Here is a 16,328-nt window from a genome sequence, read left to right as displayed (position 1 = left end):
TAGGAATGTTCATGTGTTTCCTGAAGTAAATTTCTAAATTCTTTATTCTTGACTTCTCCAAAATGCAGTAATGCAATAGGAATATTATTACTTTTCGGAAACGCATTTATGCTTTGACGTGCACTTTCAAAATACAGATTTTTGTTTATAAGCTCGTTCCACATAGCATCACTAATGTCAAATTATATTTGACACGAGCTTATTATAAACATAACTGAAACACAGACTTAAAAGCAAAATGGTTTTTTATTCCCTCTTTAAGCTGAATATATGCTACAGTTAACACTTTAACATTCCGAGGATATAACATCTCCACTAAAACTGCACAGTTAAATAAATCTCTTCATAAAAGGATACAATTTTTGTTTAAAAATATGAAATATAAAAATATAACTAAAACCTCAGTACTATATAGCTCCTTATTTACCTGTCCCTGAATGCAACGTATGGAGCAGAAACTGAAGAAACCCAGCAAACATAGCAGCTTCAGCAAGAGTGTTTAAAGCACAACTGGCATCTAGTAGGTTGCTGAATCCAGCCTGCAACTGTAGCAAAACCGTAATGCCAGCAAAAATCCACTTCAGTGTGAAGGAGACAATATAAAAGAAGTCATAAGGTCCTTGCGTCCTGATTCTAAGCCAAATTATTCTGCAGTGTCAAACATTCAACACCGGTGACACCAAACAGGGCTAACGAGAGCTCTTGTCATCAAAACAAATCTCTGCAGTGTAGTGCAAGCATCGATTACTGCATCAGTTCATACACGGTCGCTGCAATGACAAGGAGTTTCAGTCTTTAGAAGGAGTTAATGATTTTAGGAATCCAGAATCACCGATCCTCAGGAAACAAGATGGGGAAAAAAAACTCCTTCCTCTCTGGATAGAACAGGAAAGAAGTTTCTTAGGGCTTTAAAGCCAACAGTAGACACAAACTCAAGCACCTAAGTAATCAATACTACTGCTGCAGTTATTATTTATATTCAGCAGTGGTGCACTGAACAAGTTTAATCAGCTGCATAGACGAAGCAGTAGTGCAAAGGAAATGTGGCTCTTTTAATTTATGTAAAACTTCCCTAGCCGCAGATTTACTTCTAGCACATGGAAAACATAAATGGCCCCTGAGAAAACCTTACCATTTTTTACAAATTAATAGGATAATTTAATTCTTTTGATATATATAATAGATGTGTGCATGGAAACATAATTTTATGTAAGAAAAATATACTCCAGATAAAAACCCCCAGGAAATAACATTTTGTATTCCAAATTACATGTTTGAGATAAAAAAGCAGAACCTGCATTTACAAAAGCCAGATGATTAGAGAATTATAGCTAATAGAATTTACTAAGGTATTTCATCCAGTGTAATCATATCCAAATGATACAACAATAAAGCTATTTCTGTGGCAGAGATAGTCTTCCTCTGTACAAACAGATGCTTCTCTGCAGCATATCTACATACTGCAGGACTTCCAAAATACAATGTAGGACATCCAAAATACAAAAAACCTGCTGTTTAGAAACTAAGATGTGAGAAAGCAAAACAAACAAAGAGAAGCTTAGAAGAGATAAAATATAAATAATAAAGCTAATAAGAGTTTACAGCTCTTTCATACTCAACAATATATGGATCTATTAGTAATAATGAAAATACACTTTAAATCTAGTTGTTTCCCCATAATTCTGGATCCAACCCAAGGTACTGAACGCTCTCTTTCACACTCCCACATGTCAGTCAACAGCAAAAGCCACAGACAACATCCCTGGCCACTGCTGACTTTAAGTGTCCCCAATAGCACTGTATCAGCAGAAGGAAAATACAACTGTCTAACTCTGCTTTTCTCATGGACATGCCCTTGTTAGGAGGTGGTTTTTCAGAGGAGGACAGTGTCCAGTCTTTATATATCTCTTTCAAGAGACAGTGATCATCTGCTACTGACCAAGGAATGTGTACCCAGCTTTCTCCTAAATTCGGAAACATTTCTTGCAAAAGACACAAAAGACCAAGTATGCCAAATGCCTGATGCTTCCACAACACATCCCCTGACCCTTCTGCATTACTCCTTGAAGGATGACCTCCTCTCCTGCCAGGGCAGGCATTGAGGGCTTTGCATCACTTTCAGAACATAGCACACCTGGGTCCTGAACACTCACCTCAGCTCACAGCACATACTAAACAAGGCAGGGGATTTTGTCACAATGCAAATCAACAGATGAAAAACTCTCACTTGCTACAACCTCAGAATTTGTGAATGAGACTGCACTATACGGGGCTTGTTTTCTGACTCAAGAGTTCCTGCCATTCCCATGGCATACATGTGTCTGCAAAAAAAAATATTGAACTGATTTCCCAAATGCATTTTAAAAGGTTATTTGTATCTCATGGTGTTGTTAAAGCTCTCACTGTCTCCCACTGCCCTCTGTGATAACCCCTCCCTGCTCCTCCAGCAGGCAGTCCTCAATGCCCATTTTACCCACTGCTGTCCCTAGCCATGAGTTCTGCCCAGGTCCTGCCTAAGTAGCTCAGCCTAACACCTTCAGAAGACAGAGATGTCTGCAAGTATTTGCCCAAAAGGAAGGGAAGAGAGGAGCAACAGAAGAATGTTCTGAGGTCAGAAAGGGCATTTTGCAGAAAAGAACAATACCACCAACTCCAGGATCCACTGAACATCCCTAAGGATGGATTTCATTCCTCTCAGCCCCAGTCACACCGAGCCTTTCTGGCTGCCCCAAAGGCTCATCTGACGGGTTGAGAATCAAGTGCTAATAGTTGGTCTATTTACTTTTACATTCATTAACAGTATCAAAACAGTAGGAAACTAACTGGAAATCTGGACACCATTCCATTTTCCTTGTAAAAATACATCATCAAGTGTGTTATAACACACTTTCAAACTTTGCTCAGGATAGCATTGCCTTCATAATCTCTGCAGGTTTTTAATCTTGCAAATGATTTTACTGCCACTGTCTTCTGAGGCACATTACCCCATGCATCTGATAGTTAGATCTTGACCACTATATTTCAGCTCTTCATAATCTTCCAACTAATAGTTGTTCTAGATCTTAATCTGTGTATGATACTCCTGCATTTATAAAACTTTCTAAGACCATTAGAAAAGCATGAGATTGTTCAATCTCATGCAAGTTTACCATTATTCAAACTTTAAGATAAATTCCAAGCATTAAACATATCGTTCAGCTTTATGCCTAGGTAAAAACGCAACTGTCCTCTAAACTAAAAGTATTACAACACTTTTTTGGAAAGAGGAAAGCCAGAGAATGGCCCCAAGCTTAATTCAGTAGCAGAAAAAGAGCAATTCAAGTAAAGAAAACCCTATGTTTGGAGCTGTAATTTCAATCAGAAAATGAGAGAAACAACAAAAAAGATCCATGTTACAGTCTCCAGACCTCAAAGCCAAGTTACAGTGGGGAAGATATTCTAATACAACTGCAGGAGTCTTAGATACAATATCAGGTATTGTATGTGACATTTTGTACTGTAGCCTGTCTGATCCACTTTGAAAGACCCTGGCTATTGTGGGAGATGAACAGCAACTGGACAAACCAAGCACCACACCCCTACAAGGAGGGCAAGAAAAAGGGCTGGGAAACTACATACTGAGAGGGTTAATGAGGTTCTGGAATGCAGTCCTGAGCACATAAAGGCCAAGAAGGGAACCACCTGCTTACCTTTACCAAGGGCAAATCACACCTGACCAATATGGTTTCTGGATCTGCAGGCAAGGGGAGAGCAGCAGATATTGTTTAATGTAACCATGGCACAGCTTCCAACCAAGTCTCTCACAATATCCTTCCAGCCAAATCAGAGTGCTATGGATTGACTGATGAACTGTGAAGTGGGTGGAAACCTGACAGAACCACTTGACCCAAGTGATGGACAAAGGACTGGAGTTTGACTGCTGGTAAAATGTTAGACACGTAAAAACAGTATCAAAGATGTATGGGGAAGAAACAAGGCTTTCCTTTGCTCTGCTAGCAGCATTCCAGACCACAAAATGCTCCACTGAGATCACAGAAAACTTGAAGCAGTCTTTGGCTCTGCATCCAGAATTAAATTCATTAGAAGAAACATACTTGCTTCTGATAGGCAGCGCAGTGCAGTGTTTAGCTGAGACTGGGCTAATTAAAACACTTGCAGCAGCATAAGGGCATCTTCTCTTCAGTTAAGTATTGCCCAGTGAAGAGACTAAATGTTTTTCAGGCTCTTTTTCAGATTTTTTGGCAAAATAGTTACAACTTTAGACAATGTTTGACCATTTACAAGAGAAAGACTTCTATACATAAATGTACAAATACATATATTCACACCTTCTGAAGAAGGGGTTACAGATTAACATAGTACCAATTGTGAAATTTCTCATAGCTACTGAGAAAAATCAGAGGTTAAGTAACTCTGGTGAAGAAGACACATAGCTCCTTAAAGAAATGTCTGCCCTTAGAGACACATCAAACTTGTTAGCGCTCATCAAAATTCCTTCCCCTGCAGGCATGAGCATATTCTGTTTATATTCCTAGTCAGCCAGGAAAAAAATTTGAAAAGCACCAAAGCAGAAACTAGGTTCACATCAACAGAGTAACATGCTGAAGCTAATAAGTTTGGTCTTTTATTTAGCTTGGGCTAAATGAATGTCATACTATCGTTGTTCCACAGCTTTCAATTCAAACCTTGATCCAAGGTAATCAATGCGAAGTGAAAGTGAAGTAACTCGGCATCCATCTGACTAACACCATGTAAATGCACACACTGGGAGCAGGCTGTGGTGTGCCTCCCACTGGCAACCCAGAATAATGGCTTGACCACATTGTTTCTAAAGGTCCTCTAGGGGAGTTTTACAGAACATCACCCACCATTTTGCAGCAGACTGGAAGAGAGGAGACCATTTCTGCACAAGATAGGAACCCCTTCAAGCACACAGGTGTGAAAGAGCCAGTAAAGAAATACCCTGCTATTTATTGCTTTTGTGTCCAGCATTCCAAGTTCCACTGCCAATTGCATAGTACTGTGCTGCCACTGATATTTCACATCCCCTTCCTCCACCTGTGATTGACTTGACTGTTCTTGACTCCTCTGAGGAAGATGATCGTGACAGTGAAACTGGAAAGAGACAAGTTGAATGTTCACATTAGAAAACCTGTGTTGGTCCTTCAATTCCATAGGTGCACTGGCTGAGATCTTTGCTATCCAGCCTTCATGATCCAGTAACTTTGCAATGCATTTATCTTAGTTACCTTATCTACTAAACAAAGTCAGCAAGACAGATCATTTTGATAATTGGCCTTGACTGAGGACGATCTACTGACATCAAGAGGGAACATCAGTGCAAATCTAACAGTGCAGCCACTGTCAGATTTACAGATTCCTGGACTTCCTCTGACATCAAAGGATGATTAACTGACCTCTGTGTGGAAGAAGATTTTGTAGAGTATTTTTCTTCATGACAAGGGCAGTAAGTAACGTGTTAACTTACAGTATCTATAAAAGACCTGCTGGATAGCATTTTTTTAGAGCCAAAGGTCATCTTAAACAAACCCTAATTCAAGCAATTTGCTCAGCTATTCAATTGCTAACTAAAGCCAGATGTTTTCAGTTAAGTGGTGACCAATATGCAGGAACTGACTTTTCAATTTATTGATCAATGGCATCAAAATATTCTTTTTGTTCCCAACTTTAACTAGTGTTTCTAGTTGTTGTGTTACTGTCTCCACAGAGACAGACACCCCACAGCACAGTGGATGCAGAAGATCCATATTCAAAGTCCCTTTCCTGCCTGATACAGAGTAAGCTGGTATGAAGGGGTGGTATGCCAGCACCACTTTTGATAGCCATGCTCAGGTACAGACTTGAACTCACAGAACCAAATTGCTGCAACCAATTCAGCCTGTAGGAAAAGACTGCAGGCATCTACCTGCACCTGAGGTTTCCTGCCAAAAGAGAAGTCAAGCAAAACGCATCACCTTCAAACCCAGACTAAAGAAAAAATAGGAGAATCAACCTAAGGTGACAGTGTCATTACAGCTTATTTAATTCAGCCACATAACCTTACCAAAATTCCTTAAAACAACCTTTTTTCCCCCCTTCAAAAACTCTCCACCATTACAAAGTAAAAACCAAAAGACAACACATGTTCTGAACTAATTCCTATATAGGCTGTGACTGAAAGGTTATACAGCCATGGGTGACAGACATCTGTGTGTCTCTATTTTATTCTGTTTCTCTATTTCAGGATAAATTTGACAATTTAACTCACATTCTTTCCTTTTCTTTTCCCTACTACCTAAGTGGATGTAGACATAGTTTAATTTCCAAATCCTTCTACAATTCAGATTCCTCCCAGATCCTTTAATTCTAAAAAAATGTCAGGTTCAAACCTAGAAATTAAAGCAGCAGTCCCATATGTACTGACCATTCCAAAAGAAACCTCTACTAAGTAGCATTTTCTATTACCTTAAAATGTTATATACCATCCATACAGACAAATAAAAAAAATTACTAAAACCACACATCTAAATGCAGGGTTTAATGGTGACCATGTTGTTCAAGCATTGTCAGAATATTCGTTCCTAATCCTTATAAAAATTTTCTAGGGCAAAGTAAGATTAGGTCCGCAACAGCACAGATAACTGATGTTACGATGGCAACATACCTAAAATTATTATCAATATTTGTTGTTGTAGCTTTTTTTTAAAGGGAAATGATGCTGATAGATTAGAATTTTTAAGGATATATTTGAAGAGAAGTCAAAATGTAAATGGGGCATTTGCTTAAGAAAAACAGACAACTGCTCACTGGCAAAAATTCATGTCTTCTTAAGTGTTTCAGTGGTTTGTAGGAATAGTCATTCCCTAAGAATTTCTTAGCAGTTAAAATAGTTAAAACTTGGTAACAGGAACAGATTAACCAACTTGTTTTATAACTGATTTCAGAGCAACCTTTCTGTGGAAAAGAGCCAGCAGCAAGACAACTGGATTTATTCCTCAACATTCAGTTCCAGTTCCATTCATAGGGGACTGTTTTGCTCTCTCCCAGACAGTCTCTGCTTGAAGAGAATGACAACTCCACTACTGGCAAATGCATAATGCCTCTCCCACGGGAGATAACTTAACCTACCTGGGTACACTCATAATGTTCATCATGTTACAGAAAAACTGGCAGAAGCAGCAAACACCAGAAAGTTGTGAGAATGTACATCTATTTAAATTGTATTTGCAAGCTCCTTTGTAAGGTCCTATTTTATCTTAAAGTGAAAATCACTTTTTTACTATATTTTAAGTAAAATCTGAGCCTGTAGAGAATACAAGATCCCTTGGCATACCATGTATTTTGATATCAACTTACACTAATTTGCTGTGGGAGCACTCTGGAGCATGACAGGCAAGAACTGGCATCATACCTCTGCATGACCCAGGACTCTGGAGAGTTGAAAGAAACACGGCATCCACTAGCCCTCAGCTCATGGCACTGATTAGTATTCACTGCCAGAGCAGAAGTTTTTGCTCATCTCACAGTTCAGCTGAGAACTGTATAAAGTGCACACAGGTTAAAGACAGTCACCTGGGGAGCACTGCTTTGCACAGCATGAGCTTCCTGCTCTGCAAAGCTGCGTCTCACTCCTACCCAAAACTGACAGGACACCGGTGCCAGGATCTGCAATTCCCACCTGAGATGTGGGAGCAGGCCTGAGACACTCCAAGGACTGTATCCAACTGCTTCTGAACGACATTTCCTTTCTTGTGACACCTGCTGATAATCTTTAATGCAGAGCATTCTGACTTTCAAAAACATGATAAAGGCAAAGAATAAATCTGTGGGATTTTATATTCACACAAAGCTCTATTCCCTACCTCTGGGATAATGCCCTGTAACGACATGTAATGATCCCTGAAGTATTTAACTGGAACAGACTCAATGGAATGCCTTCTAACAGCACACATACATTCTATTTCATATAAACATATATATTCACAAACTTGTACACCTCCCAAAAATATCTTGTCTTAGTAATGCTATGAAACTACAGTAAAACAAAGAATATGAAAACATTCACATACATTACTGCATATCTTCTGTTTGCTCCTGAACCCACGACTACAGCATTCCTGAAGCAGATACTGTGATCTCATTAAACAAATGTTTCTTACACATTAGGTCACAGAAGAAAATTAGGTTGGAAGGATATTTTGGGAAGTAGGAAGAGAATATGAAACTTCACCAAGATTTCGTAAGCACAAACATAGAGAGTCATGTGTAAATCTGTAACTTTAAACCTCTCAAATTTTGAAAATCTGGCTCATGATCCTCAAACAAGAGTACCTTTTCCTTGTTATATTTTGGGGGTTTTTTCCTGAGGAGAGGACTCAATTCAAGAAATGAATAACTGCTTCCATAGAGGTATTCATGTCAGTGTAACTTCCAAATGCAGAATACATCCCATATATCATCTGCAACATTAAAGCTACAGGACAACGTAAATCTACATACAGACAAAAAAGCACATGGAGATAAGAGCTGAAAAAAGTTTTTAAATTACTGGTTTAACTAGCAAACTGTGCCTGCGTTTCCAGATTCTCTTTGTGCTGAGAGAGAAACTGTCTTGCACAGCCTGATAGAAAAAAGTGAGATTTGACTGCTCCATCTAGTGGCTCGTTAAGCACAATTTCAATGGTTTAAGAACATGTGGCCTTACGCGTTTAAAAAGGGCCACGTCTGGAGTTTCTGCTTTCTCTGAGCAACAGGGCAAAATAAATTCTTAGAACCTAAGTATTTTAATAGCATTGCATAAAAATGTAGAAATACTTACCTACTTCTATGAACCTAACTATATTAAACTTCCATGTAATTTTATTTTATATTTGTAGATTATTTCCATTTATTACCTGATTTATGCTATTTAGTCAATAAACTTTATTAAAACCAGCAAAGTTTTAGAAATTGTTCTTCTGAATTTATAGCAAGTTACATTTATCTTTGAGTTTACATTTCCAGTGAAAAGATACCTGTTTTCATTAAAAGAACAAAAGTAATAACAAGTCAAGCATGAAAACATATACATTGACTTGTTACTACAAGAAGTAAATTTCAAAGCTCATGCCTGATTCAGAAAGTGACTTCTACTCTGCAACAGACAACTCCTAAGCAGATCTAGAGCACCGACTGAATTTTACAGGGAAGTGGGTGCCCTGAAGTCTACACAAGTCTATTCCACGAAAATTCTAAAAAATACTGAGAACTTGGGATCTTTAGAAAACTAGTAAAATAACATGACAAATTGCTTTAAATAGAAAATTTTTTCCAACAATCATTTTGAGAATAGCTAACAAGAATTGAAGCTCTTATTGCAGAGGAAAGAATTACGAAATTGAGGACTCGGTTACAAAACCTGGAACTTTAAATTCGAGAAATTATTTGTGTACATGTTGCTGCATGTCTGAAAATATTTTGTCTTGAATTACACTTGCATGAGAGGTGCCCAAGGAACAGAAAATAGAGGGAGAGTGACTTTTTACACAGGTAGATAATGGTAGGACAAGGAGGAATAGTTTCCAACTAAAAGAGATTTAGATTAGATGTTAAAAAGAAATTCTTTACTCAGAGTGTAGTGAGGCACTGGAACAGGCTGCCCAGAGAAGCTGTGGATGGCCCATCCCTTGAGGTGCTCAAAGGCAGGTTGGATGGGGCATTGAGCAACCTGGTCTAGTGGGTGGATCCCTGCCCATGGCAGGTATCTTTAAGGTCCCTTCCAACCCAAGCCATTCTATGAATATAAATATAACCTTTACCACACCTAGTTCCCCCAACTAACATCATATATTATTAAGCTAGGACTCGATATGCAATCAAAACCTCTATGTAATTGAATTTAAACACATCCTTAAATTCTCTGCAGATCTGCATTGAAAATTGCAAAATAATCCCATGCTAGTTATGGCTCAAATGAACCATACAATACACATATCTCAACTTTCTCAATGGAGCAAGTTAGACTTGGTCCAATTTGCATATAAGGTACAGCAAAGCCACAGGTCACAAAGTAAAGAATGGTGATACTTTCTTTTTTAAAATAGAAAAGGTCATGTTTACAGAGAGGAAGAAAATGTAAAAAGAAATTATTCTAAATAAAATGTTTTATTAGATGTTCCCTCATGGCTTAAAAGAATGTGTAATAAAATATTTAATACTGAGGGTCTGAAAAATATTGACGTGAACATGCATTTACTGCATAGCATCACAGTATTTCCAAGACTTCCACTCTCTGACAAAATACCTCAAAGGTTGAAGCTGTTTAACAATTAGAAAGCTCATCATACACAATTTTTGCAGTCAGCCAAGGGTATGTGCTGAGGAACTCATGCATAAGAGAGAGGTACTTTTAGTCATTTGTACATGTCAGATATGTACAAATGCAGAAATTTGAAGTGCTGGAATACCTAAAAAAGTAACTAATACAACTCTCAACATCTAGAGCAGTTGGGTATCTGCTGAAGGAGCAGCAAACTGACTAACAGCATGCTGGGCCAGCAGCATGTAAGTCCTAGCTGTCTACTACGTGCCTTAGCCAACCAATAATCACTGTTGCATATTACACTTTGCACATTTCCTGCTTGCAGACTTTCTAGTCTCACAGCAGAAAGACCAAAAAAACGATGCAGAAAAGACAAAAACACCTATCAAACTGAAAATAGAACTGTAAAACTCTGCCCTGTCCTTACATATCCTCAAGATGAATGGCAAACCAAAATGAAAGCCCTGCCTCCCTTTGAACTAAAACCTTAGAAGACTCTTTTTCTTGGACCAGAAAAGAAACATGATCAGTTATCAGAAGCATTATATTAATGAAATATATATAATGAAATTAATGAAATTAATATAATGCTTCATTATATTAATGGTGTGGGGGTGTGTGTGTGTAAAAAATGAAAAGAGCAGAAAGATCCAATGCACACAAATATCACGTTGTATCTTTAGTGGTGGCTCCATCAGTAAAACAAACTAACAAAAAAATGCCATTAAGAAAAGGCCCACAAAAGCAAAATAACCAAAAACAAACCAAAAAGACATCAACCCAAAGGATGAAAAAGACTATAAGGTCTCAAATAAATGAGAGAAAGAGTTTCAAAATGTTTTTATAAGCATAGAAGTATACATAGTATACATACATTAATCACTTTGATACCTGGTAAGAAAAACAAAAAGGCAAATAAAAGGGCAATTTAGCTGATTAGCAGCAAATTAGTATGTAGTGAAAACATGCTCATGGAGGCAACCTGCAGCTATCTGCAAGAGACTGCAAGCATGTCAGAGGACACTAGAAAGTAACCTGAAATTCTGCTGCATGCTGATAAATGGAACAAAAAGTAGTAATATGTCCTTGCATTAAATAAGCATACTAATTTATTATCATCAAGGCAAGTTGAAGTCTCAGTAATGTACTGAAGTCTCACAAAAATTAGGCAATGTACAATCATAAAAAGATAATCTGGACTCCACTGAACTTGCAATTTAAATGCAAGGCAATAAAACAAGCAGACAAATAAATAAGGAATAAGTGACTACAACTTATACCACTGTGTTACCAGTGCCAAATGAGTTGTCATTCATACTGTGCCTTTAAAGTAAACCCTGGAACAGCTGTGCCTTGCTTCAGCTACCACTCTCTATTTACTACTAGGCAGGACACAGGCCAAGAATAAATACTAACAGACAACTTCTATGCACCCTTCTCTTGAGGAATTAAAGAATGTGCTGCAATTCATTACTTGGCCAAAAAAGTCAAAGAATGGCTCTTTAATTTACTAATAAGTAAATATCACCAATGAGATGGGCATATTTGAAACCATAACACGTGTTGTGCTTGGTATCACAGCTGAAATGGACATAAGAATCAGTTTAAGAGATTACAAAGTGTAGGTGGGGAGTCCCTTATTTTGAAGCTCACATGGTGTACAGGAGAAAGAAGGATCAAAGAAATCATCAGAAGAATGCAAAAACACATGAGCAAATATGGGAAAACAATATTCAGAGGGACATTCGGAGTGGACAGGAACAGGATGAAACCATGCCTATTTATTCAAAAGAAACACAGATATCTCATATTTATTAACCTTCTTTCTGACACAATCAAGTTTTTCCCATGCCATGGTGGCGCTTGAAAAGTACTGCCCAGCAGCTAAAATTTGGGCAAGCTTTTCAAAAGCTTTTTCATCTTCCTCTAAGACCCTTAAAAAGTGCTCCATGATCCATAGCTCATGCTCACATTCTCATGCCTGCTACCTCCAATGGTTTCTGTACAGAAAAAACTGACTGCTGAATGTTCTTGGGAATTGATCTTTCATGGAGAAGCCTATAGAACTCCTGGGTTTCTCTACAAGTTCAAACACTCTCATAGCTCCTGAAAATAAAGGTACCCTGATGTCAAACATTTAGTGTTTTTGAACATAAGACTCCAATCCATCCATGCTTTAGTATCTGCCCTTCTGTAATTAAAATAATCATCTTAGTACTGGAAAAATTACTATCAGGACAAATTTGTTGCTATTTCATGAATTAGATGTGCAGAAGAAAGGTAAGTGAGAAAGAACAATTAATATAATAATTAACTTGAGAAAGATCAAGCAACCCAGAAGATAGGGCAAGTTAAAGACTTTTTTACTGGAAATGGCTTACAGGCTGACAAGAAAAGACTAAGGTACAGATAGGGGTACTGTGATCTTAGCCCCAGATGTTCCCAGCTTAGCTCAGATCCTGCCACAGGAACAGCAGCAGCATTTCTAACATAGAGCAATCTCAGTGCAGGTTCTGAAGAAACCGATTCTTATTTTCAGGAATCCTCCATTTCAACTGAGTAAGAAATTATGATTACAGTTTTCCTTAACTTTGCTTATCTGTTCTCAGGGTTAACATGGTTTCTGGCAGCAAGCTTCAACCTTCGCAGCAGTAACTCAGCCCTCGAGGGGAAGAGAGGAGCACTCACTCAACCTCTCTCCCTCCAGCTACTTTTTCTGGGTTTTTTTCTTCCTGCTTCTTTCCCAAACTATTCAACCTCAATCCATCCCACCTTTCCTGATTTATCATGTGTTATAGACCTTGGTGACACTTTGCTGTTGCCTCTGAACTCCCTCCAGCATGCTCACAACCTTCTTAAAGTGAACTAGAAAAAGGGCTGTATTAGGTTTTTAGAGGAAAATTCAGCCACATATCTTCCATGACATCCTGATTTATATGGTTACATATCTTTCTGAAATGCAGAATATCTTGGCAATAATTTGACTTTTTTCCCCGCTCATGTTCAGCTTATCTCATTTGTATATATGTGTACGTTAAATAATTCCATATACACAAAACAGATTTCTTACTGCCCAACTCTAATTTAACAAGCACTTATTTACAGCTCCACAAGCATTGTAAATAATTTCAGCTGCTCAAAGGCACTAAATACTAATAGCATTGGACAATGTTAGCAATGAACAGAATTCTAAAACCAGAGTAATTTTAAATTATATTTTCATTAAAATCTGAATAAGATGTAGATCTAAATTACTGCACAAGGACTAGAAGATAAATTTGAACTAACCCCTAAACAGCAAGTTTTCCTAGGAAGGGTATTTTATTTTACTCTAAGTTAAATCTCAGCCACACTTTTAAACAAATTCTGCTCCAGTTTTAAAACTCCATGCCCAACTCTCCACGCAAACAGATGTTAAAATATGCTAGCACATGTTACAGTACAATTTGACTTGCCTACACTCCAAATTGAAAATACCTCAGTGAAAAAGTTTAACTAAAATCATTTAAAACCAGCCTCCTCTTCTCTATAGCCTTTTCCTAATGTTTTCTTTTGGTCCCTTTACAGGCCCTACTGCACATGTGTGGTTTCTCTCTTAGCCCCCAAGCTACCTTCCTTGTCAACAGTGCTTACAGAGCTTGGAATAAATCACTGGGGCAAGGATATAATTTATTCTCTCCTTCCCCTGGGAGCACCCCAAAGCACAAGCACCCAAAGAGACACTTGAAACACCAGAAAAGTATGGAGGAATGGGCCAGATCCTTTCCTCCTGGAGCTGAGCCAGCACTGACACATTTGTTGGCAAACCACAGCATCCCTTTCTACTCCTGACCTCCACGTCTGCACCTCCTGCTCACAACCCCCCACCTCACACCTGGACATAAACCAAGAAAACAGCAAGATTCTTGCCCATAACATATTCTAATCAGAAGTTAACCTCATAAGAATGAAATTAAATTAAATCGAGTTGCCCTGTTCCTCACAGTACCGTGAGGAAGGCATTATGAATGAAACAATCACATCTTCACTGAAAGAAACCAGAAAGTCTTCTCAGGAGTTTGTTTTTCAAATAAGGCACCAATTTTATCATGCTCTCCTCACTCCCAAATAAATCCCTTAGCAAGTATACAGAGTGAGTTTTACTTGGGTTTTCAATATTTTACTACCAATTTGTGACTATTAGTAATAATTTCAAGCATAAAGAGCGTGAACAAAATACACATTTAGGCAAATAGGAACAGTAAGTATGCAAAATGTAGAATCATTAGCACATTTATTTACATAAAAGTACTGGAGCAGTACCTCCTCAACATTGCTCCAATTTCCAACATTACTTTCTCTTCCAGTTTCAAAGGTTGCATGACAAAATTCTGGACTGTCTCTTGTATCCATCAATGGATAAAATAAGTTTTTTACAGCCTCATCTGGACACAAATCTACTAGTTCTACACAAACTCTTATTTTTCAACTACAAAGAAAATGCTTTTTCTCAAACTTATGCCAAACACAATTTGTATTCTTCACTGGACGGCAGTAGGCAGAAAACGTTCGTTCTAAAATGAGGTCTGGATTTAATTTTTAATAGTCCAGCTTATGTTATTCTCACGTGTCTTTGATGTAAGTATGAATGCAATTTATGCCTTCTACAAGGACTCCTTTTGCCTTGCCAGGACTTCATTGGAAACTCAGTCCACCTATTGTTCAGCTATTAGAGATTTCAGAAAAAGGAGTCCTACAGACTCTATTAATAATAGAACGACAACAATTATCAGCAATCAGTAGCGTCCTGTAAAGGGTGTAGACAGTTTAATAAGAAATTGGAGATGAAACTCATCAAAATTTTTTTGGACACTGCTAAAGTCCTCTTTCTCTAGATTTACCCTAACATGGAAACAATTTGACATAAATCTTTGGCTCCTCCACCAAAAAAGTAAAATCCCAGTGGATTGCAAAAGACATTTATTTTTTGGAAAGAAAGTATCTCCCAGTGTTTGTGCATAATTTTTAAAATAATTTTGAAGAAACACATATTAAATGGTTACAGTAAATAGTTGGGGATGTACTAGCTAAATTAGGTTGCTTTTTTGAAGGCTTTTTGGGCTCAGAAGACAGCATAATGCAATATTAATCTGTTTGTAGGAAATGCAAATGTTAAAAAATAACATATGCACAGTATCTACTTTCTATGATATTTTTGGCTATTGATTTTCAATACAGTCTTATCTGCTCTACCTATACTGTATCTTTCTATGGGGCATCATTTGCTTTTAAACACCTCTGTAAGCTATTTCTCATAGAAACTTTTATTTTATTTGTTCAACATAGAACTGAAAATAGTACATCTTCATTACTTAATTGCAGATCATTTCATATTGGCACTCACCAAATGCAAACATTATTTTTAAGATCTTGGGGGTTTTTAATAGGGCCATTCAAAGTTTCTAGCTCCATCTATATCACTTTGGCACCAGGTTTCTGACTGAGCTGACATTTAGATAAGCGAGGATGGATTCCAGACCCTCTTGGGCTTATAAAGTAAAGCACTGTAACTTTGAACTTGTGCAGTATCTCTCCCAAGTTACAAGCAAAGAACCAAAGAAATTCTGGTGAAATTCTGTTTGCAACAATGCTGCTAAATTGCAAAGAATGGGATTACGACCAGGGTTATAATAGCAGCATTTTAAAAATATTTTTATATATATGTCTGTAAAACTACATCCTTTTACTGTAGCATATATTCTTTTAGAGTATTGGGGGATTTCTAAAATATTTCCTTAGGCAATAAGATTTCCTGCCTTTCCATCTATTTTTATGAAATACTCCAGAGTATTTAAAGCACTGATGAAAATGTAACTGTAAAAACAATTGGATACTTTATTAACAAAAATGTTTCCACTTTCTCATTTGTATTCATGTTTCCTATCTTTTTTCTATGGGCTATACTTCCCCATCTTCAAAGGCTTTCCATTTACAGTCCTTGTTATGGAAAAGTCATATCAAAAACCAGGCAAAAAAAAAAAATTAATGG

General features: G+C 37.5%; 1 protein-coding gene across 29 annotated transcripts in view; it reads right to left on the bottom strand.

The window, feature by feature from the left end:
* RIMS1 (regulating synaptic membrane exocytosis 1) overlaps positions 1-16,328 on the bottom strand; it is a 317,874-nt gene that overhangs the window by 146,031 nt on the left and 155,515 nt on the right. The window contains exon 1 of one of the 29 annotated variants that reach the window (XM_042016195.1): positions 428-804. The exons of 27 other annotated variants lie outside the window; for them this stretch is intronic. In XM_042016195.1, the coding sequence (XP_041872129.1) occupies positions 428-479 (52 nt within the window). In that variant the 5' untranslated portion in view covers positions 480-804. Of the gene's footprint in view, positions 1-427; positions 805-16,328 lie in introns of those variants that run through there. One more of the 29 variants, XM_042016196.1, reaches the window with a different exon arrangement.

This window comes from Corvus kubaryi, unplaced genomic scaffold (genome assembly GCF_017639235.1).
Source record: "Corvus kubaryi isolate FWS band 111438036 unplaced genomic scaffold, C.kubaryi_AGA036_p1.0 split3-73, whole genome shotgun sequence".
Classification (NCBI taxonomy): Eukaryota; Metazoa; Chordata; class Aves; order Passeriformes; family Corvidae; genus Corvus; species Corvus kubaryi.
Note: the sequence above shows the minus strand (reverse complement) of the source record. Positions and strands in the feature narration are given on the sequence as shown.